At 43.8% G+C, this 24,214-nt stretch overlaps 1 protein-coding gene across 1 annotated transcript; it reads right to left on the bottom strand.

The window, feature by feature from the left end:
* Nucleotides 1-12,787: 12,787 nt before the first annotated feature.
* Nucleotides 12,788-23,944, bottom strand: LOC103724077 (casein kinase 1-like protein 2). The gene is made up of 14 exons (XM_008815232.4): nt 23,363-23,944; nt 23,224-23,264; nt 22,240-22,309; nt 21,988-22,136; nt 21,402-21,497; nt 21,238-21,308; nt 17,484-17,545; nt 17,246-17,309; nt 17,072-17,156; nt 16,864-16,990; nt 16,645-16,727; nt 16,483-16,543; nt 16,120-16,274; nt 12,788-13,674 (listed from the first exon to the last, which is right to left on the bottom strand). Exons 1-14 carry the CDS (start codon nt 23,436-23,438, stop codon nt 13,381-13,383), a joined length of 1,434 nt encoding a protein of 477 aa, XP_008813454.2. The 5' UTR covers nt 23,439-23,944; the 3' UTR covers nt 12,788-13,380.
* Between the last annotated feature and the right edge of the window lie 270 nt (nt 23,945-24,214).

The raw sequence follows: 24,214 nt of genomic DNA, 5'->3' as shown, positions 1-24,214 counted from the left end.
GGCATTCTCTGACAAAATGACCCGGCTGTCCACATCTGTAGCACACTCCCTGACCCATTCTGCATCTGCCAGGGTGCTGCTTCCCACATATGCTACATACTGGCCATGATTGGAACCTAGATTCAGTTCTGGCCATAGTGACTGGAGGACGAGGTACTGATGGTAGAAAAGTATCTTGTGATTGACCTCTTTCCCTCCATTTCCTCTTACGTGGGGCAGGTGGAGCTGAGCGTACAGACTGCTCCGTCGGGCCCTCCGAGAGATCTACTCCCTCAGATTTATCTCTACTGCTTTGCTCCTTCCCCACACTCATTTTTCTCTGTTCTCTTTCAGCTCTTTCCTCTTTGTTTCTGGTCTCCCACTGTTTTGCTTTATCTATCAGCCTAGACAAGGTGGGGACCTCTACTGCCAGTACTGCATTATAAAGCGGGGAAATCAGACCCCGCCTGAATCTTTCTATCCTGGCAGCTTCAGTGGGGATGATGTAAGGAGCATACTTCCCCAATCTAGTGAACTCACGAGCGTACTCAGATACGCTCATTCCGGGCATCTGCTTCAGCCTCTCAAACTGAAGAGCCCGATTCTGCCTCTCAGCCGGAGACAAGAACTCATCCATCACTGCTTGCCTGAACTCTTCCCAGGTTGGAGGATTCCTACTGTACAATCTGTCCTCCATATGCCTCTGGTACCAGTCCCAGGCATCTTCCTTCATTGTAAGCCCTACAAGTTCTATAGCTCTTGCATCAGAACAGGGCAGTCCCCGTATCATCTTTTCAGTCTCCTCCAGAAATCTCTGAGGATCTTCACCTTCTTCCCCCTTAAACTCCGGGGTTCTGAGCCTCAGAAATTTCTGTACAGTAATCCCCTCATCATCTAGAGCTCGCCTGGCCAAACTTCTTGGCACAGGTACAGGAGGTGGGATGGATACTACTGACGGGGCAGGAGATTTCCCCCGAGCAATCTGCTCCCTCAGAGCTTGATTCTCCACCAGTAACTGTTCCATCAATGCATCTCTACTTCCTACCTCTCCTTGATCATCAACCCTCCGTCTATCAGCAGGAGGAGGTTTTTCTCTTTGGGGCTCGACATGTGCAGAACCCGCATCCAATGCTATATCTGGCTCCATCCTCTTTCTAGGACGAGCAGGTCCTCTCTTTGGAGGTATTCTTTATATGTCTCTAAAAGAGTTAAAAAGAGAGGGCAGTCGTTACACACTGAGTCATAATATATTTTACTGAATTGTAAATGACTCATAAATTAACATACAGAAAAATCCTATGCTCCATAGTATAATCCTTTACTTAATCCTGACTCACTCTATTGCTCTGACAGGACTCTTCTTAACCTTTGCTCTGATACCAAGCTTTGTCACGACACCCGCCCCGTTCCCGGCGGGCCGCCGCGACGGTCCTAGGGTGTGGGTAGGCATAAGGCCACCAGCCACCGCGTAGAACCCTACTACCTATAAATCATCAATAGATCTTGAAAAAAATTGGCATGATACATGCACAAAATGATCACTTTTCCTATAGTGACCTGTCAGGATTATCTCAATACATACAACACACTACCTGTCAGAGCAGCAATCACATAATCTGTCACATAATAAACCTGGACAATATATAGCAATACATCATCTCAGGCATATAACTCATCTGCACACATATATATATACCTGCTTCCTAATCCATCCATGGTCAAACCCATATCCACAACAGGATCTATGACTGTAACTATGCACTATATACAATAGAAGGTTTATAATACACCAAAAGGTATAAACCTCTATCTACATTATACTATACTATGGAGCGGCACAGCTAGCAGGCAACCACTAATCCTGCTCCTCTCTATACAATACCTGCCCTGCAATCAAAAACACCAAACTGGGGAGTGAGTATATAAATACTCAGTGAGTGGAGTAGAGAGTACTATGCATATGAGACAGAATATAATCATGGCTCGAGATGAAATCTCAAGATCAATAACAAGATGAACATGAACTCAATATAGAGAATATGGAGTGAATCATCACAATCCCAATCAACACATCTGGAGCACATATGGAATAATCAAGTAATCATATATGCTACCCATGAATATGCTCAATAGGTCATAGTACTGAATCATATAAATCAGGTGTCAATAGGCTGAATCATCAACAAGACAGCTATCGGGAGGTGGGTTTTACGCCCCAGGCGAACCAGCAACAACTCTCTACTGCCATATAAATACATCGAATATGACACCACACCAATATGTAAATCATCACTAGACAGCTGTTGGGAGGTGGGTTTTACGCCCCAGGCGAACCAGCAATAACTCCCTACTGTCACATGCATATGCAGGATAAGACACCATACCGATAATATAAATGCTGGCCAGTATCCAGAACAGAAATCCATCTCACATCTACATACTAAACGGCACCTCGCGGGAATTCTACATCCGCGGAAAGCCATACTGCACCTCGCGGGGTCTTACTATGCCCGGCGGCAAGCAGAATATAAGTCGTAGGACCGGATCCTACGCCTAGGGCCGTGTCCCCCCTAGGAAGGGACTGGGCTCCGCCCACCCAGAAGGCTACTATGTGCACAAAGGCCGATGTTCAACCCCATCGACTATAGGTGTCCTGCAGATACTGCCAAGCCATGCATAAATGCCATAATGCACCCTCCCAATACTCTACTAAAAAGGAGCATAGTCAAGACTACCACTCACTCGGCCACGACCCAATTATAACTAACATCAGGGTTGGGGGTGAGGGGTCAAGGGTGTGCAATGCAACACAATATACCACTGAAATGGGCTCTACAAATCTTTGAAATAGAGGAAATGAAATCAATTTACAAAAGAAATCATTTCACAATTCAGATCCAATTTGATTACTCATCAACCCCTCGTAATTCCTCTCAATGTTTCCTCAAATGCATGTACAAAATAATCAAGCATGGAGAATCAAGTTATAGAGGAATCTACTACGATATCAATCAATATGCTCAAGTGGAATCAATTCACACTTAGCGACATTCATGAAAATGAATTAAGGAAGCTCATGGTGCAAAGTACATGACTCCCACTCACCTGTCAATCTGGCACAGCCCTGATACGCCTCCAAAAATCTACAGCAGGCAGTGGGGAACTTCTTCCTCTTGTTCCCTAGCTTCTTGCCCAACTGTGACATGCATTTACAATACATTTAGTCTTGTATCAAGGGCTATAATCTACGTGCCAATTATAACATAGGGAACTTTAATTGATTCAACTCCCCTGTTCCCTAAATCTTTTCTTTTCTTTCTTCTTTTCCTTTTTAATTAATTAACTCACCATTTATGTGTATTAGGGACTCTTTTGCATGAGTACAAGGTCCCTTTTAGCTTGATCTAGGCTTAATACTCTATTATAGCATGAAATCCCCTATTTTCCACCCGGATGAACAGTAATCCGAACTGACAGTGGGTTACTTCATCCCGGTTTTGATCCACTTTCAGGACTCCAAATTTGATGAAATTTTTACCTAACATTCTACACTCATAGAGGATTCCAAAGAGATAACATGCATCATCATCGGAGGCCGTTTGACCTCCTAAATAATTCGCCGAAGTTGGGACTTCGACACAGTTTTTCCGTAGTGCCGGAAAAATTTGTCAAAATCCGATTCTTCTTCTTTTAACCGCCTCTACAACCCTTATCCGACCTCTCTAGACTATATCCACCCTTTGTATAGCCTAATGTCATCAAAAGACTAGATAGGAATGGATATTTACTTTTTTTCTTTTTGGAAATCGAGGTCCTTGCGTAGAGGAGAAGGAGATCTACACTTTTCCCTTCAGCTGGAAGTGCAACCGGGATCCCTTTCCCTCTCGAATTCCCTTCCTCTTCTTCTTTCTTCTTCTTCTTCTTCTCTTTTTCTTTCTTTCTTTCCTCTCTGTTTCACGCCTGAGAACCCCCTCCCTCTTTCTCTCGGTTTCATTCCAAAAGCCAGCTCAAACCCTCCAATTAAATCACATCAAGATACTATTCATCCTTTTTTTAATATTATTAAATTCCCATTTTGCCCCTAACACTTCAACATATCTACGGTTATGCCATTAACTTTTGATTCCTTTCCAATTTTACCCTTACCACTTCAACGCATCTACAACTATGTCATTATCTTTTCATTCTTTCCTATTTTACCCCTTATATTAATTGAAAAGGACTATTCTATCCCTTTTTATATAAAAAAAATATTTTGGGGTTATTACAGGCTCACTGTCGAACAATGGGGCATCCCGATCTTGGTCGGGGTCTTTGAGGGAGATCGAGACCGAGCTTGACGTCGACGTGGCGAGTTGTTCCAGACTTGGCTGGAGCATCCGAACCTGGTCGGGCATCCGAGCTTGGTCGGGCATCCGAGCTTGGTCGGGCATCCGAGCTTGGTCGAGCATCCAAGCTTGGTCGGATTTTCTGAAGATCACAAGTGTCCCAATATCAGAAGGAGCACGGAATAATTAAAGGAGAACTGTAAATAAATTAACATGAGAAGGGGATGAGAATCGTATTCCCAATCGTCGAGGAACCCTGAAGGGTTTACTGGTAGTACATCCGAAGATTTTCGGAATTCCAGCTTCGTGGAATGAGGGTCTCCTCAAGAAATTCCAACTTGTATGCTCCGGGCCGCTGGACTCACGCGATCCGGTAGGGTCCTTCCTAGTTCGGGGCAAGCTTCCCCTGCTCGGCGGGTGAGAAACCTCTGCTCTCCTGAGGATAAGATCTCCTGCCTTGAAAAGCTTGGCCTTCACTCTCAAGTTGTAGTACTGCGCCGTCTTTCGTTGATATCTTATCATACGAACTCGGGCTGCCTCCCTTGTCTCCTCAATGAGGTCCAGGTTGCCCCTGAGTTGGGAGGAGTTGGAGGTTGCGTCGTAATGTTCCACTCTTGGTGAGGGGAATCCAACTTCCAGAGGGATGATAGCTTCCGTTCCGTATGCCAGGTTGAAGGGGGTCTCACCGGTAGGAAGTCGGAATATGGTTCTGTAGACCTAGAGGACATTGTAGAGGTCCTCGACCTATTGCCCCTTGGATCGGTTGAGCCTAGCCTTGAGCCCCTGAAGGATGGTGCAATTCGTTGCCTCGGTTTCTCCATTCATCTACGGATGGGCTACCGAGGTGAAGCGGTGATCGATGCCGAGCTTAGAGCAGAATTCTCTAAAACAGGTGTTGTCGAACTGACGGCTGTTATCAGATATAAGGATGCGGAGGAGTCCAAATCTGCAGATTATTGACTTCCAAATAAAGTCCTGCATCTTCTGTTCGGAGATCCGAGCCACTGGTTCGGCTTCGATCCATTTGGTGAAGTAGTCGATGGAGACGACCAGAAATTTTCTCTGCCTGATAGCCAAGGGGAATGGCCCCAGAATGTCAATTCTCCATTGGGCGAATGGCCAGGGGACGTCGATCGAGGTCAGCGGGGCCGAAGGTCGGCGCTGGATGTTGGCATCCCGTTGGCATCGATCGCACCTTCGGACGAAGTCCGTTGCGTCCTTTTGAAGTGTGGGCCAATAGTATCCTTGGCGCAAGATTTTGTGGGCCAGTGCTCGGCCTTCCAGATGGTTTCCGCATACCTCTTCATGAACCTCTCGCATAGCATAGTCTGCCTCTGACGGGCAGAGGCATCTGAGGAGGGAAGAGGTGAAAGATTTTCGATAAAGCTTGCCTTCATATAATATGTATCGGAAGGCTAGACGCCTAATTCGGCGAGCCTCAAGCTCATCGTTGGGGAGGGCATCATTTTGTAGATAGTTGACGATCTCGTCCATCCAGCTTGGCTCGATGTCGACGCAGAGGGTTGGCTCAGGCTCCTCTGTGCTGAGCGTTTGGAGATATTCGAGCATTGTTGCCTTAGGAAGCTTGCTCATGCAGGAAGTCGCCAGCTTCGACAGTTGGTCCGCCCTTAGGTTCTCCATTCTGAGAATGTGCTGGATATTGAAGGAGCCTAAGGTGGACGTGAGGTCTCGCACCTTTTGGAGATATCTCTGCATCGACAGTTCTCTCGCTTCAAAGTCTTCCAGAATCTTGCTTACGACCAGTTGGGAGTCACTGAAGACCTTCAGTCCTCTGCTTTCAGCTCCTTTGCCAATTTGAGCCTAGCGATGAGCGCCTCGTACTCCGCCTCATTGTTCAAGGCTAGAAATTTGAGGCGTAGGGCCTGCTCCACAACTACCCCATCTGGGCTTGTAAGGATAAGACCTGCTTCGCTACCCACCGAGGTCGAGGAGCCATCCACATAGAGGACCCATGGCTGCCTCGGGGTCTCCTCCATTGGCATGAGCGAGAGCTCGGGATCGTCCGGCAGAGTACACTCTACGATGAAATCGGCGAGCGCTTGGGCTTTGATCGCCGGCTTTGGACGGTATTCGAGGTCGAACTCCCCGAGCTCGACTGCCCACTTGGCAATTCTCCCGGCGCGATCCGAGTGTTGCAGAATCTGCTTCATAGGCTGGTCGGTCAGTATGGCCACAGTATGGGCCTGGAAGTAGGGTCGGAGCCTCCGAGCCGAGATGACCAGGGCGAAGATTGTTTTCTCCAGTTTGGAATATCGGGTCTCAGCATCCCTCAAGATCCGGCTGGTATAATACACTGGTCTTTGAAGCTTGTTCTCTTCTCGGACTAGGACCGAGCTTACCGCAACCGGAAAGACGGCCAGGTACAAATAGAGGAGCTCACCCTGCTGGGATTTTGTGAGTAATGGAGGGGAAGCAAGGAGGTGCCTAATCTCTTCAAAAGCTTGCTGACATTTTTCCGACTACAAGAAGTTCTTCGATCGCTTGAGGATTGTGAAGAATGGGAGGCACCGCTCGGTCGACCTGGAAACAAATCTTTCCAGAGCCGTGACCCACCCTGTGAGCCGCTGTACCTCCTTGACCGTCTTTGACGATACCATCTCCTGCAGCGCTCGGATCTTCTCAGGGTTTGCTTCGATTTCCTGTTGGGTTACCACGAACCCAAGGAACTTGCCCGAGGTGACTCCGAAAGCGCACTTAGCAGGGTTGAGCTTCATCCGATATTTTCTAAGTGTGGAGAATGTCTCATTGAGGTCAGCCACATGGTCCCCCGCTGTTCAGCTCTTTACCAGCATGTCGTCCACATAGACCTCTATGTTTCGGCCTATTTGGTTTTTAAAGATTTAGCTGACCAGCCTTTGATATGTAGCTCCAACATTTTTCAACCCGAAAGGCATCACTTTGTAGCAGTAAGTGCCCCTGTCGGTGATGAAAGCCGTCTTCTCCTTGTCTTCTGGCGCCATTTCGGATTTGATTGTATCCCGAGAAGGCGTCCATAAATGTCAGCAACTGGGGTCCTGAGGTGTAATCCACAAACTGGTCAATGCTGGGGAGTGGAAAGCTGTCCTTTGGGCAGGCTCTGTTCAAGTCGGTATAGTCCACGCACATGCACCACTTTCCGTTAGCTTTCTTCACGAGGACCATGTTTGCGAGCCAATCTGGATAGGTGACCTTCCGGATGAAGCCGGCCTCGAGAAGTTTGTCCACTTCTTCGGCCGCTGCTTGTTATCGTTCCGGGGCGGAGCTCCGTTTCTTCTGCCGCATAGGTCTGTAGGTCGGCTTCACCTGACGTCGGTGAATCATGACCTCAGGATCAATTCCCGGCATGTCAGCGGGTGACCAGGCGAAGACGTCCATATTGGACCGAAGGAACTCGATCAGGCGGTTTTTTTTAAGAAAGCTCAGGCCGGAGCCGACCTGCACGGTTAGCTCTGGGCAATTTTCTTGTAAAGGGATTTGGGTAAGAAGCTCACCATGTTCTACCCGTCCTTTTTGGGGGTCGTCCTGCACTTCCAAGATTTCGATGGGCAGCATCTGATCCGACGTTTGAGTTGGCGCCTTGGCCGGTAGCTCCTCCAGACTTGGTGCCTTAACTGGTTGCTTTGCTTGGTGAGTTGCCATGTAGCACCGCTTAGCTATTGCCTGGTCCCCACAAACTTCGCCTACTCCTAAGTCGGTGCGGAACTGCATAAGCAAGTGATATGTCGAGACCACAGCTCGGAGGGCATTTAGCCCTGGTCGTCCAAGAATGGCATTGTAGGCCGAAGATAGGCGGACCACAAGAAAATCCGTTCTTACAGTACTTTCTCGAGGAGCGAACCAGACCGTGACAAGAAGGCCGACCTCGCCCTCGACCGGAACCGAATTTCCAGTAAATCCGACTAGTGGAGCGCTCATTCTCCGAAGCTGGCTTTCCGTCATCCCCATTTTTTGATAGGCATCGTAGTACAAAAAATTTGCCGAGCTTTACATCAAATTTGTTTACAATCATGGAGATGACCACAGCGTCATCATGAGGAGTCTCAACTCCTTCCAAGTCCTCTTCTGAGAATGAGATGGTTTCGGAGGTGCGCGGGCGCTTCGGAGGGGTCCTTCCCTCGATTGGTTCTTCAGCCGAGCTTCCTCCTCCAATGGTGTTGATGGCATTTGGATTTTCGGACAGTGCGGCATTTTCCACTGACCTCCTTTCCTCATGCTGGTTTCGCGCAAACCGGTTGAGTACCCCACGGCGGATAAGCGCCTCGATCTCATTCCGGAGCTGGAAGCAATCCTCCGTGTCGTGGCCGAGGTCCCGGTGGAAACGACAATACTTCCTAGGATTGCGCCAAGCTCCTGTATCCCGCATCGGGGGTGGAGGTCGGGAATAGTCTCGACCTTCTATCTCCATTAGGACCTCTACCCGGGGAACATTCAGGGGAGTATAATTCTCGTACCTCCCCGAGGGCATTCGTGGCCGCGGCGGAGATCTCGGTCGAGGCGGGGACCTTGGTCGAAGCTGTCCCCACTGTCGAGGTGGGCTCCTCAGCCGAGGCAGGTTCTTATCTCGGCGGGGAAGCTCTTCTCAATGGAGAAGAGGAACCTGTAGGAGCGAGCCCCAGTCTTTAGTGCTGACATGGCTATCGACTGGTCGAGCTCGCGGACCTCCTAGGTTGCAGCGGTAAAGCGGTCGAGGTATTCTCTGAAGGATTCTCCCTTCTTTTGCTTGATGTCCAGGAGGGAATCCAACGTTCGCCGCTGGCGCCGGCTGGCAGCAAAGTTGGTGGCGAACTGCCTGCCGAGCTGCTCAAAAGAGTATACCGTGCTCGGCTTCAGTCCAGAGAACCAAAGTCGAGCTGTTCCCCGAAGAGTCGCTGGGAAGGCCTTGCAGAGCACAGCCTCCGAGGACCCTTGCAATGTCATGAGGGCTCGGTAACTTTCCAAATGATCGAGGGGGTCGATAGTTCCGTTGTAGGGCTCCACTTGGGGCATTTTGAACCTCGGTGGGACCGGCTCATCCTCGATCTGGCAGGAGAAGGAGAACTTGGTGGTAAACTCAAAGTCACCCTCGCGCCTTGCCTTCCTGCTGTGAAGCGCTTCAATCTGGCGCTCAAGGTTCTCGACCTTCTTGTCGAGCTCCCCAGCCTGGGGGATTGCCACAGTAGTCTGCTCCGGTTCGTGACGGTCCGAAACTGACTCAGCTTCCGAAAGCTGCGGCCTTCTGTCTATACTCCTTTTTGGCAATTCTCTCCGGGGAGACGCCCGAATTGAGCCTTGGCGACAGCATCGTTCTTCATTGTTGGCCCTCGAGGAGCCGTAGAGGTTTTGGCCCTGGGGCACTGGTCCATTTGGAGGAAGCACTGGCTAGACCTGGCCTGCGAAGGCGGCATAGGTGGGGCTTCCTCACGTTGCAAGCCTTGGACGGCTGCGGCCAAGGCCTGGACCTACTGCACCAGGATATTGAACTGTTTCGGTTGGACTTGGGGAACTGGGTCAGCCGGAGGTGGCGAGTTCTGGACAGAGTGTCCAGAACTTGGTGGGAGACGCCGGGAGGCATTGGAGGCTCCTTTGCTTCTCAACTTCATGGCCACAACTCGGGCCCTTCCTCTAGCGCCAACTGTTGCTGGAAATTGGATCCGGAGGCGGCCGTCGGCTGAGAAGGAAGAGCTCCGGCGTGAGATGGTGGGTGGCGGTCCGTCGGCGGGCGGCGTCCTCCGGAGGACCTGCAAAAAATCGGTGGCCGGGGTTTCTAGCGCCGGCCCTCCAATGCCTAAGTCAGAGGGGGCAAATGTATGAGGGGGGAGAAAATATGTCTCCAGAGTTTCAGAGTCCAACCCCTTCTAAGGTTGAGGGGTTTTTTTTCTTTTATAGAGGGGTACAGGTGTACCTGTGATGCGACGAGGTGAACGGGTTACCGTCATGATTGAGCACGATCGTGTGAATTAATGCATTGCCATGGAAAATCAAGCCGGAGTCAGTGAGTCATCGTGGCTGATCAGACGTGGCAAAGTAGCTCAACTATCTGCCGTAGAGAGCCTGAGGTCCGTAGATGGTATTAATTGTGGAGTGAGCCGGAGATCAGCAGAGGCCATGCGCATTAATTGTTGAGTGAACCGGAGATTAGCAGAGGCCATGTGCATTAATTGTTGACGGTGGTAGCAGGGCATGGCCCCTGGTCGAGCTGCAGAAGGATGTGACCGCAGCAGGTGGATGGTAAGGTCGGGCTTCCGAAGTCAGGCTTCCGAGGGAGATCGGGCCGAGGTTGAGTGCTTGGATGGGGCGTCTCGGAGTCGAGCGCCTGGTTGGACATCGGGCCCGGCTGCACATCTTAAAGTCGAGCACCTCCAGATCGGGCGCCTTCAGGCACGTGATGGTCATGCGCCCATGTATTTCGGGACGACTCGTTTTTCCCCCCAACAATTTCCAAATTGAAGGGATTGAACATTCTCATTTACACCGCCAAACAACTATTAGCTTAATTTGTTGATATCTCTCCTCCAATGGCTCCTCCTTGGAGGAAATCTGAGGTTCAAATCCAAATCCGAGATATTGCTCGGGAAAAGCCATAAAGGACTATAATATAAAATTTGGGTTCAGTTGGAGCTCTGATGTCCATTTTCACCTAGCAGTCTAATAAAAAATCCCTCTGGGTAATAAAAGTGTCACGTAAATACATCGTTCGTGTTCATAAACATGATCCATCAGCTGCATATCACACAAACCAGTGACTTGGTTCCTCTCCGCATAGGCGGAGCAAATCTGAAACAGCAAACTCTGATTAGTACGAAGGTCAGTACCAGAGACAAGAATGGCGCGTTGGCAGTGAGTGTTCGTGGGTCCCGATCAAAACTTTATTTCATTGGGCAGCTCAAGTTTGGAGGAGGATATCGTTTTTCCTTCTGAGGTCCAGTGTCGTGCTGGAGGACTTTCTACGGCAGGTAAGATTTATCATACGATCTCTGAGCACTGTAGGGTAGAATATTGCTACCGTTTACTTGGTTTATCATATTTGGCTGGACAGAAATATCAAAATCTTTGAGGACAGAAGGGCACCCGTAAGGTCTGTTGTAGAACGGACTCTTCATCAGGTAGTGGAGATCAATGAGACTGTTGGGTCTGATTCATCTGCGATGGCTAGGGATATCTGGGACCCCTCTTTGCTGCCACAGCACCTAGGTTTACTCTTGTTTCTTATGAGCCTCTACCCTCTGACCTTAAGGTGAATTTCGATAAAAGCCTGCCCGCCGGTGGCGATAGCGCTGGAGTGGCATTTGTGATCAGAGACCACTGCTCCAGACTGATTGCTGCAGGGGGATGTCGTTCCTTCAAGGCTTCAACATTTGGGACGGAACTCAGGACAACATGGAAGAGGCTCTCATATGCGAGACATGTACTGAAAACTGGTTGTATCATTCTGGAGGGAGACTTAATCTCGTTGATTGAGCGCTTGCGAGAGGAGAGGCGGGAGGAAGCAAAGCACCCGCTTTTACGTGACACGTGACGGATGCCACGAGAGTGCCATACTGACTAGGTCGGACATACTCTTTAAGAGGCGAACCAAACTGCTGATTGTGTCACCTCATTTGTTGCTTATTATTTTGGAGATTTTTTCTGACCAGCAATCCTCTATTTCTATTAATTTGTGTAGTCTTCTTTCTAATGATGTAGCTGGCTATGCTCATGCAAGACCAGTATAAGCAGCTGATGTACCACAAAAAAAAAAAACACGACTCATCACTCAGGCTTTAGGCCTGCTAAGTGCCACAGCGGGTGCCAGCACCTCGAGCAAATGAGTACATAAGATACTGCACCGCCGCAGTATGGACTAAAATTCCCAAGGTTTCATAACCCTTACAAAACCAGAAAACTCCGTGAGAACCTTAATAAGCCCCAGCCCTACGCTAAGCACCGCACAGGAAAACTCTGTACTTGCCCAGAACATCAGCGTTTTTAGACAAAAATAAACTTCATTAATTGAAATCATCGCTATAATCCTTTCTTTCGATTCCTCTCCAGTTGAGAGGCTGATCAGGATAGGTACTATGACTGGGCAGAAAAAAAATCTAAGTGAATCTCTAAGATTTTTGACCAGTATCTAAATAGCTTGAGATTAAGCAATTAAGAATACCAGTTTCACAACGTGAAGAGATTGAAAACTACCTATTTTTTCTTTTTTATTAAGAAGTTATATGCGCGCAGCACCCCCCTGGTTGGAGCACTTTGCTTGACCTGATTGTTGTACCAAAGGCTATAAAGATACCCCAATCGTGCGCCTTTGTGATTGTCACAAGCTGGGCTCGAACACACGCTTTCTAGATGCAATGCACCGTCCAGATTTCAACCTTTCTGATCATAGCAGAAAATCTAAAGCCCGTGGCACGCCCTAAAACATTGTAAAAATTAACGGAACGAAAGAATTTCTCAATGCCGCAGCAGAGAGAGTCCAGAAAAACACAATTCTGCAATCAGTAACTGAATCACATCGAGGCTCAATAAGAACAGAAATCCTTGTTCAATTTGTGGACGGAATCATAGCACGAGAATCAAAGTACTGCAAACAAATACAAGGAGCTCCGAGCATGCAGATAATACATCCTCGAGCAGAAAGAGGCACAGGTAATTTGTTCAACACACCTAGAGTCCTAATATTGTTAATTAAATACAAAAAATTTAAGTGGTTTTTGTATGCAAACAAGTATCATTAAATGATTAACACCACAGACAAATGTGGATTCCGGGTGGGTGGGCGGTGGGAGGGGGGGGGGGGATCCAAGCAATATGATCAAATAACACGAATGGCATCAGGAGGAAGCCGTAGCAATGCCTCAGAACGCGTACAAGCAGCCTTACCATTGGCAGCGGCATGGTTAGGTGCCGTAACCCCTTTAGACCTGCCTTTCTTATTTTGCACCGTCTTTGGGACCCCCTTCTCAAATCAGCAGCCACCTCCGACCCAACTCACAACAGCTTCCCACGTAGACTCTTAATGGGAAACATGGCCGAGCACATATTGTTCTCCAGTTTATCATATTTTTATACAGATGACCAAAGCATAAGTTGCAGCAGCTGACTAGCAACACTAATACTGAACCCTCTCATCGCTGTCGAAATTAAGGCACTCAATGCCTTCGAGGGTGGACTCATAGTTCTTGATGTTAGATGGATGCCTCCCGGACGAAGTTCGCTTATGCTCTGCAGAGCTAACTGGGGGACTTCTCTGAGCACCAGAAAGTTTGAGGAATGTCCCAGCGCTTGCCTCGGTGGTACGAGTCCGAGATGGGTCAAATTCACTAGCAGCAACATCTCGGCTGCTAGAAACAGCAGCACGCCTTGAAGATCCGCTTGACCGCCCCAAAAAAGTTGAACTGGATAACTATATTGTATATGCATCCACGGTCAGGAATTACATGGCAAACACTAAATATATCTAGCAAAGCAACATGTACTACGAAATCACATGATTTGCGACAAATATATCCCAGCCTGATGCAGCTGATCCATCAATGGTTAAAAGGTTGGGAAAAAGGGTAACATAAGCTCAGAAACAGGATTTTTTAATTCTTCAGAGCGACATTTGAAGCTATGCGCACCGCTTAATCACTGTATTCAGAATTTCCGAAGTTAATGTATCGAAAGCAGATGAAAATCTACAAGCTCAAGTCTTTAGCAAATATTTGGTGCATGAACTCCCTCTCGCAATAAAACATTCTAATAGACCTCCCTCCTATTGTTGATACCCTAACAGATATAGTTGCTAAAAATCCCTGTAACTTCACAGCTCGCAGATTACAAGTCACATGCCAAAAATTTTTATTTGCATTCGTACAGCAGGTAATTTATTATAATTGTAGGCTTGATATATTGGTTCAGAATCTGCCTTATACTGCAAGGCTGGGCATCCAATTTTGGCCCAGTCTGGAAACAGGATAAGCAATTTGGGAATAACTTTTTTTATCCTCAGTAGGTACACAGTTCCGGAATAAAATGAGGTAAGAAAGGATAATGCAAAATTTGCATTTTACAAGTGCTTTTATCCCCGTTTAATCATCACTTCTGTTGGTTATTATTTGGGTTAAAAGACAAATATGCTTTTTTCTTTTGCTTACTTTTTTGCTAATGAAGGAATTCTTTTGGTATTTTCACTAATCAAATGGGGATAAAACTTGGGGATAGTAAAATTCTGGAGACCAAGAGAATCACCGATCCCTGATTATCCCTGGTTTTGACCAAATTCTTGGCCATCAGCTGTTCCACCACACAATTTTGTTCTGTTTGGCTTTATCGATAGAGAACAATAAACCCTTTCTCCCACCCTCTCTCCCATTACCAAAGGGGGCCTTGGATATTAATTCAAACTATTTTTGTTTCAGCATGATAATAAGCTTTTACAAACCAAAGCTGTTAGGATAAAGGGATGAGCAGGGAAAAAAAGAGCAAGCAGGAAGGAAACACAGCATCATCATAAGCAAATATGTACTATGTGAGTCAACTATTACGACAACTCATGTACCAAATGAGGTATCCCTCCCCTAATACTAGATAAATATTAAATCTAGTATCTAGGATAACCATCACATGTAGCAGAAAAACTCAAGCTCAAAATCAAGGACAATAAATCTCTGTCCTCCAAAAATAAAGTGTTTCTTTGATCATCTAGAGAGAGAACCTTCTTACAGTCGTGCTTTCTTCTTGGTATTAATGCTCAAAAATGGATAGATATGAAAAATTAGGAACAATGTTGTACCGGGCATACCATACCGGTAACGAATCGGTATGCAATTTCCTACCATAACGATACTCGATATGCCTCGCCATCTCGTACCATATCGTGTACCGACATTGTAATAAGATGATACCAGCATGGGGTCCAATACTAAGATAGCGAACCTTGATTATAAATTTATCTACCCTATAACTAGATATGTGGAACCCACATAAACATATAGATCATTAAGAGCAGAACGTGAAGAATCTCAAACAGAACAGTAAAAGACAACGTTGAAGTTTGTTTGGACAAGCTGGTAAAGGTGGAATTTTAAGAGTAAAGCAGGCCACAGGAGGCAAGATTTTGTCGGTGAGACTGTGCATAAACAATTACCCTACGGTAGCCACTTATAATGCTTCATCTTATACTCGAATAAAACCATGCATATGGAAACATTTAAATCAGATAACATGACTATGAAGTCATTTCCATCACCATCTACCACTCTCGATGCAATATTTGTGAACCTAATCCCTAGTGCAATCTCCAATTTCCAATGTGTTACGAAACATAAAGGAGAACTTTGATTCGACCTGTGGATCTAGAAATCCTAGTAACCATATCTGAGGGAAAAAATTGTGGAGGCTTTTTGTATTACCATCATCACAATATTATACGGGCCAAATTCCAATGGATGTCTCAGCACTAGTAATGTAAACCAGGGAACTGAATAAGATTGTGACAATCTGCTTTCGATGTCAAAGATGACTCCTGATTATAGAAGATTAAAATGTCGGAATACAAGAAGATTATATTTGAAAGAGGACTCTACGTTGAATGACCCAATACATCAGTCTGTTCCATTGTTTGCACATGTTCTAAGCTATACCACCATATTTTCAGAATTAGAACTTATATGCGATATCTCAAACCTTGATCTAAAGGCTTCATGCATGATGCATCGATCATCTTTTAAACATGTTAGCAAGATAAACCTCCGAAAAGCATATAATAACTAAGAAAGCCTCTGTAAAATATGATTCACTGATCTCAAATATGGATAAATGAATAACAGCACATACAGGATAACAAGGTGGAATAGGAAGATCTCACCATCACATCTTTAGTAGCAGTTGGATCTTTTCTCATTGGGGTTTTCTGCTTTGATAAGCTGCCCACATTTGCAGCTGGAGCTGGAGCTGGAGCTGAAACACGTCGACGAGAAGGATCCATTGCCGACCAACCACTTGTTCTTCCTTCCTCACCACCTAGAACAAAATTTTGAGCAGAAAACTCACAATAGGTAAACAACATGCAGATATATCATACATAAGGACTCAAGAACTTCTAATCTAGTAATTGAAAAGTCAACGCTAGTAAGAATCTTAGGTATGCAATACATCAGCATAAGACCATGTAGCAAATATGCAGATTTATTTGCAGGTTGAAAATATGATAGATGACAACAAAGGCTACCTGACTGCCTATCATTAGCAACTGCAGGGGCCAAGCCAGAGCTAGGTCCAGCACCAAGACCCTAAAATGAGAACAAACAATAAAAAAAAAAGATTTAGCCATTGTTTGAGTACTGAGAGACAGGGAGGGGATCAAAAACAGCATATTCTGCATTGGACTAACAGGAGCACGTGGAGGAGCACTGGAAATCTGTGACTGCTGATATTTCAGAATGGTCCAGTCAAACACATAATCAAACTGAAATCCTGAAGAAGAACAAACACAAAAACAATGTTAGCCTTATATGAAGCAATATTCACAGTTTTCCACTTTAGAAATAAATAATCCAGTCAATAAACAAATCTTCCATTCTTTCTGCGAATAATAATGTGAAATGCCCACCCTCACGGATAAAAAGGTCCCGAAATAATCTCTTGAGATATGCATAATCTGGCTTATCTTCAAAACGTAGCGAGCGGCAATAATGGAAGTACGATGCAAATTCTGAAGGATATCCCCGACACAGAGCCTGAACATTATATAAGTGTTACGCATTAAAAGAGAAAAAAATGTTATAAGCCGCAGTTCATAATACCAACAAAAAACTTGCCTCAATTGATGTGGCAACTTTTCTTTCACTGATCTTCTCATACTTCTGTTTCTTGGTTCCTGCTTTCAAACCCTGCCATGGAAGACTGAAAACAGAGGAGAAGACTTCTTATTAGATATGGCAAAGTGGAAAACAGAAACAAATAAAGAAAAGGTCCAAACAAGAAAACCACACCTTCCTCTTAAGAAGTACATGAGAACATATCCAAGAGATTCGAGATCATCCCTCCTGCTTTGTTCTTAGAAACCAAAAAACACTAGTCAGATCCAAAACATGGCATTTAATGAATGCAGCAAAATATAGAGAAAATGAAGCACAAACAGCAATAGACAAACATCAGATCAGACATTAAAATTTCAACATTAGCAAATGTTAATCACAAATATGCATTTACAGATATACAGGTACATACCTATGCCAAGATGAGTGTTTACACTTGCGTATCTTGCTGTCCCAGTCAAGTTTTTGTTCTCTCTGCAATATACATACATAAATATAAACATGAGAATGCAAACAATGTGGCAACAACAATCTTCCAGCAACTAAAGGTGTGCAATCAAATTCAAAGATTATACTGATAGATATGAAAACCACTGATGAGATTTACAAGTATGAGATTTACAAGCTGAATATACACCATCAAGCTTCGAACAATATTGTGAAAGGGGAATAACTTAAACGGTAATTAGTGTAACTGTAATGAGAATAGCAACGCTTCTTTATGATGGCAAGAAAAACTATTTGTAGAATGTAACTAGTGAATGTATGTCATAAAGATCCCAAACTATTAAAAGAAAATCTTAATGATAAAAGTATCATATATAAGGCATTATTGAGGAAAGCCACCTTTGCTGTGAATGAGTGACATAAGGCACTAAGGTTCCAACAATGAATTAGTGGGATGGGGCACAAAGGGTTGCAAGCAAGGTCTGCCAAACCGGGCTAAATCGTACGGTTCCACCGGTACCGAACCGACCCGGTTGTAAATCGGATCGCTTTGCTACTAGGAAATGGTCCGTATGGGCCGGAACCGCCATGAGACCGGCCGGAACATGTCGGAACTGGTCGATTCCGACCAGTTCGATACCGACTCGGTGCAAACCGGTCGGTTCGCAACAAGTCAAGTAGCACTATGACTATGCTTATGATCTGGATATCTACGAGAGTCATCGCCACTCGACCCGATTATAAATATCGGCATGCATGTTGTACTTTAAACGTATATAACTGATTGTATTATTTTATATTTTTCACATCACTACTTGAATTGAAAATATTTTTATGTTGTTCATTTTATGATTTGCATTATTTAAAGCAATAAGATGCATCATCTAGGTTAAATCGAGATAATAGAAACATCAAAAAAACAATCAAGAAAATATCAAAACATCATCAAATTAGACTTAAATTCATAGAAAAAGTTTGAAAAGAGTGATTACCAATTAAATTGTTTGAGACCTGCAACAAAAAATAGGATGTGCCGATCTGTGAACCGGCACGCCCTGCCAGCTCGGTTCGGCACCGGCACAGACCAGCACACCCTGCAGATTTGGTTCGACACCGAACCGGTACCGAACCATACCGGACACCGACCGGTACGGATTCCGGTACTGATTTGGTGGACCATGGTTGCAATTGCTCCTTAAATAAGTAGAATTAGAGAATTTCAGACATCCTATATAACCTAAATGTTACGGCTCCAATCACCAAATAAGCAGAAATAAAGTGTCATCACATAGTAAGTTTATGCAAACATTTGAACTGCTCTTGGCTTGGCATGCTCAGCATTCACACAAATAATAAGGTTATGCCTTGGCATATCAACAGCTGAATTAGATGCAAACCAAAATTAAAGTGAACAGCCACTAGATGACTCCAAAAGGATTTAATTTAGACTTCCCCCACCATAAGCCTCCATAAAGAAGCAGAACAAGAACAAGAATTGCAATAATTTTTTAATAAATCAATCAGATGTGTCGCATGATAGGAAAGAAAAGAAGCCCAGCGCACAAGATCCTGCCATTGTGGGGTCTGGCGAGGGCCCGATGTATGTAGCCTTACCCCCATGTGCAAAGAAAAATATTTTTGTGTTTCAAACCCATAACCTCCAATTTACAATGGAGAAACCTCACCATTACATAAGCTCACCCTCTCGATGTGTCATATGACAAGTAGGATGAAAGCAAGGAATCCTACAATGCCAAGCCTACTATAAAAAAACAAACCAAAGTTAGATTCGATAACCACCTCACATGCAGGCCTAACCAAAGAATCCTACAATTTAAGTGCCTGCAGCAGGTATCAGATAATAAGTGATACTAAGATACTCAACAACCAGATAATGCAACATTAAAAACAACATTAAAACTTGATCAATCATGATGATTTTCTTGGACATTCCACAACCCTCCCTTACCGAGGCAAGTGGAATGGGGACAAAAACTTCAACTTGAATTATTGGCAGTAATCTATTTTAACAGCCAAATTATATTCCTGGAGCATGTAACACTATTATACAACAACAGATAAAGAATAGGTCATAAAAGGCAAAAAAAAATGATGGTTTAGCATGTTTCTTTTTTGTCATACTACACTCTTTAAATGTGTAGACAATCAAAACTAAGTTCTTCATGGAAGAAATAATCTTGTCGCAACCCTATCATGCGACTAAAAATTTCATGAGAACATGCCAATTGAGCTTCACTACCTAAAGACAAAAGAACATCAACAAGAAGAAAAACATGTCCTTCAATCATTAGCTTCTTAGTCACGAAAGACAATTTAGGCAAGAACAACTAGCTATGAGACAATCAACAATGATGCTTCAAAAAATTAAGCCGTCTTCAGGAAACATTTATCATTGATATGACTTATTTTACTGCAATTCACTTGCAATTATTATATAAGCCATAACCAAAAATCACCATTCCTTAATGACTCGTTTGGTTCGTGGGAGGAGGAAAAGTGTGGTCAACGGAAAAACAAAAAAGTGTCGCTTGTTTGGTTGGAGTTTTCAAAAAAGAGAGATGTAAAAGTAGCATTTCCATCAAAAAAAGATTTTCATATTTCATGGGAATGAAAAACCCATGGAGGATATAGAAAAGCTACTTTCTCACCGGTTGAAAGTTGGGATCTTTTTTCTCCAAAAGTACCCTTAAGCCATCAAAATCTATAGGTACGGTCTTTCCCTTTATTAAGAGTATAATAGGTATTTGATACAAATTTTTCAGAAAAGTAGATGCTCAACCAAACATAAGCCACTATGAAATGTGCCACTTTTCCTTGATTAACCAAACATATCAAGACTATTTTTTTCAGGCATCATATTCTCAGAAAAAAAATTCCTGTGACGAAAAATTCTTCCTGCAAGCCAAACGGGTCCAAAAGGGCAAGAAAAAGCCATGTAATCCTATCAAGACTTGACCATGATTAAAGCTATGCCCTATATATTTTCATAAGAATACAATTTGAGGCCAAAAGGAAAAAAAATAAGGGTAAGTATTACAGTATATTCCACTTGTATCCTTTTAGAAACAAACCTTTCCTCAAGCCAAAGCAACAATCTTATTGTATTTCTAGAAATTTAACATTTGATGTTATACTATGGCTGTTGATCAAATCCAGGAAAATTATTAATGGCCAAAAATCTTATGATTCTACTTTATAAAACTTTAGAAGGCTTCATGTCCAATGCCTTTTTTCTTTCAAGCAAGCAACAAGAATTTTAATACTATCCACTTTCAGCATTAACTAAATAAAACTTTGTTACACCAAGACTATGACAATAGCGAACTACAACATCAAATTGCTCTACAGCAGACTGTATTTTAAAATGGGAAATAAGCTGTAATAAAGAACAAAGAAAATAAAAAGATCAAAAGTTTCAGAAATATATACTTAAGACTCACCTAGGCTCAAGACTTGATTTAAGAGAATTAAACCTCTTTCAGGTTTCATGAGAGATGCTAGATGAAGTGGAGTGGCTTTTTAAAATATTCAAAACTTGTGTGCATACCCAATGTTAAATTTTTGAGACAGACTATAGTAGGAGGTTCTTCGCATTCAAGCATTGTCAAGCACAATGGAAAGCCATTCACTTTCAGACTTGCAATACAGCAATTTCAAATATAACATTTTCATGGATTTTAAACAATCCAGCATCTTACCTATATGGAATGTGTTGGTGAGTCGTAGTATCTCTATATTTCTTGGCAAGTCCAAAATCAATGACATACACCTACAAAATGTACAACAGCAGCAAGATAAACAGATTACAATTTGTTATCATGAAAAGGACTATAATGAACAAGGATAAAACTTCATGGAGCACCTGATTAGCCCGTCGCCCTAGGCCCATAAGAAAATTATCTGGTTTGATGTCTCGATGCAGAAAGGACTTGGAGTGAACAAACTCCACTCGGTTGATCTGAAGAAGGATAAAATATATATGTCAGAAACAAACAAAAAAATGAAACAATTTGCCACAAGTTTATTTCATAATGGTTTCTAGTGTAATTACGCAAGAAGAGAATGGCAAAGGAAAGTAGCTAAGGTGAATGCATTGTGAAACAAGGATGAAATAAGGAATGATTACACTAGAGGAAGCAAAGAGCTCAAGCTACTGACAACAAGATAGGGGAGAGGCAGCAAATATGGTGTGACCATGCCCCCTGAGATATGAGGAAGCCCAACAAAAGAGTAATCAAATTTCTTAAGACGAACAGGGAGAGAAAAAGCAAACAGCTAAAACAACTTGGAGTTGTGAGGATTTTGAAAAGCGAGCAGAAATAGCTGAAGTAGCTCGTAGTATGATCGCTGGTGCAGTAGAGGAACTATGAAGCATAGTACAAGATAAAAATGTTTCGACAAGATTTGACAGTTATGATCCTATAAGCACATTGTACGTAATGCTATACCATCTGATCCGCAAGCATAAGAACAGTCTTCAGAGACAGCTTTCTGCTACAGAAGTTAAAAAGGTCTTCAAGGCTTGGTCCAAGTAGATCCATCACAAGGACATTATAATCACCTTCAACACCAAACCATCTCACATTCGGAATCCCAGCTGCCAAAATCAAACATGAGGAAATACAACTAAGCATGGTAAGTTTAAAAAAAAAACTTTTTTATATGAATTGCAACAGAAAGGAAATGAAATTCCTCCTTACTTCCTCCTTGTAGAATTCTGTATAGTTTTGATTCATATAACAACTGGGGATGCTTTGTCTTGACATTTTCCTGATAAAAAAGAGATCGTGTATGGGAATTTTAACCCAAATAGAGGCTAACAACAAGGACAAGATTTGAAGAACTAAAATGAACAAGAAAAACATATATTCCCTTCCAGACCCCCAAAAGACCCCATAACTCCCTTAAAGAAAGATGATGACAAATCTTTAAGGGGTATATTTGATTAAAAAACAAGTGAGCACTATCTTTTAAAAAAGGGAATGACTAAAAAGTAAAGAGTAAACTGAAAATAAAGATCTTTGTTCTCACTTTTCCACAGTCGAAGTGCACTACTACATCATATTAAACAAACTGATAAGAGGAGAGGAAGGGGGGAAAGTGAACAGCCACAGAAACAAAAATTTGAAAAACGCCATCCAGAATTTGGGGCCCACTGCCTACTTACTGCGGAAAATCACAAAACCAATTTCAACTTACAGATATTTTCCACTTGAATGGTTCCTTACAAAAATTATTGGCATATGAAGATTCACAAAGCCAACCCCAAAGTTGAGGCATGGTTTGATAGTGAAGGTTCTAATTATGGCAGAGGTTCCTTATGTATTTCTTCGCACTTCTTCCGATGAAAATTAACAAAAAGATAAATCTTGGTACACCATCTTATCCCCAGCACAACTTGTGAGAGAAGCCCTTTAAATTCAAATAAAACCAAGAAGATATGCTGCACAGGTCCAACTAAAGAATGATCATCAGGAGGAGGAAAATTTAAAAATTTAAAAACAAAAAAAAAGAGACATGCAGAAGGCGGACAGAAGGTAATTAAAGCAACAGGCCAATAATTTCATCGACTCTGACAATTTTCTTTTCCAGACACTGAATTTATCGACCAACTAATTTACAACTCAAATAATAGTAAAAAAACCAAATCCAAAATCCAAAGTCTGTCAAGGGGTAATACTCACGAGTTTAATGCCAACCTCTTCGTTCGTTTGAGTATTAGTACCTGCAAATACGGACAAAAATAACCAAAAAATTCCGAAAAGGTGCCAAATCTCAAATCCCCAAAGAGACAAAAAATCCAAATTAAAACCAATCACATACCTAAATAGATCTCTCCAAAAGACCCGCTCCCGATCTTGCGACCGAGCCGAAACTTGTTCCCGACACGGGGCTCCATTGCCGCGGCCAGATTCAAGAAACCCACACCCCGATTTCAAACCCTAACCCTAAAAATCAGATTTTTTTACAACGAACAAGAAATCCCGAAGGAAAAAAAAACACCAGCGACCGCAAAAAATAGATAAACCCCCTCCGATCTCTCGAATCCTCACAGATTCACGCAAGACAGCAAGAAAACAGACCGACTCGCATCACCCAATCGATCGGTCCAAAAAACAGAGACGAAATATATACAGCAAAGGAGATCGGAACCTAGGATTTCCCAGACGAGAATCGATCTCTAGGGTTTCTATCTAACAAATTGGAATCAGAGACAGAGGGGAAGAGGAGGAGAAGAGGGGGGAGGGGAAGAGGAAAGGGGTCATGGATGCCGTCCCCACGCACGCTTCAATCCAATCGAAACCACGATAGCGGACAATATAGGGCTTCTCTCTCTCTCTCTCTCTAATCCTTGCTGTTGGTTTTCTTTTCTCTCTCTAAATTAGGTTGGGCCGTGACGTAGGAGCCTCTTTCTTTGTAATGGAGGAGGGAACGACGCCGTAGCCGGCGAAGTTTATTAAGCTTATTTCACCCGGCCGCGTACGTACACACTCTTTCTTTGTACTTCCCGAATTGCCCCTGTCCGTTTAGGTTAAAGTTTAAACAAATTGGACCACTGTTGAGTTCAGAACTGCAGATTTAGGGTTCCCGAATTGCCCCTGCCAAACAAAAAAAAGTACGCATTCGGGGAGCCTTTGGTCTTCCCGAATTGCCCTTGTCCGTCTGGGTAAGGGA

The sequence above is a fragment of the Phoenix dactylifera genome, chromosome 4 (assembly GCF_009389715.1).
Source record: "Phoenix dactylifera cultivar Barhee BC4 chromosome 4, palm_55x_up_171113_PBpolish2nd_filt_p, whole genome shotgun sequence".
Taxonomy (NCBI): Eukaryota; Viridiplantae; Streptophyta; class Magnoliopsida; order Arecales; family Arecaceae; genus Phoenix; species Phoenix dactylifera.
This window is presented reverse-complemented; position numbering and strand designations above follow the sequence as displayed.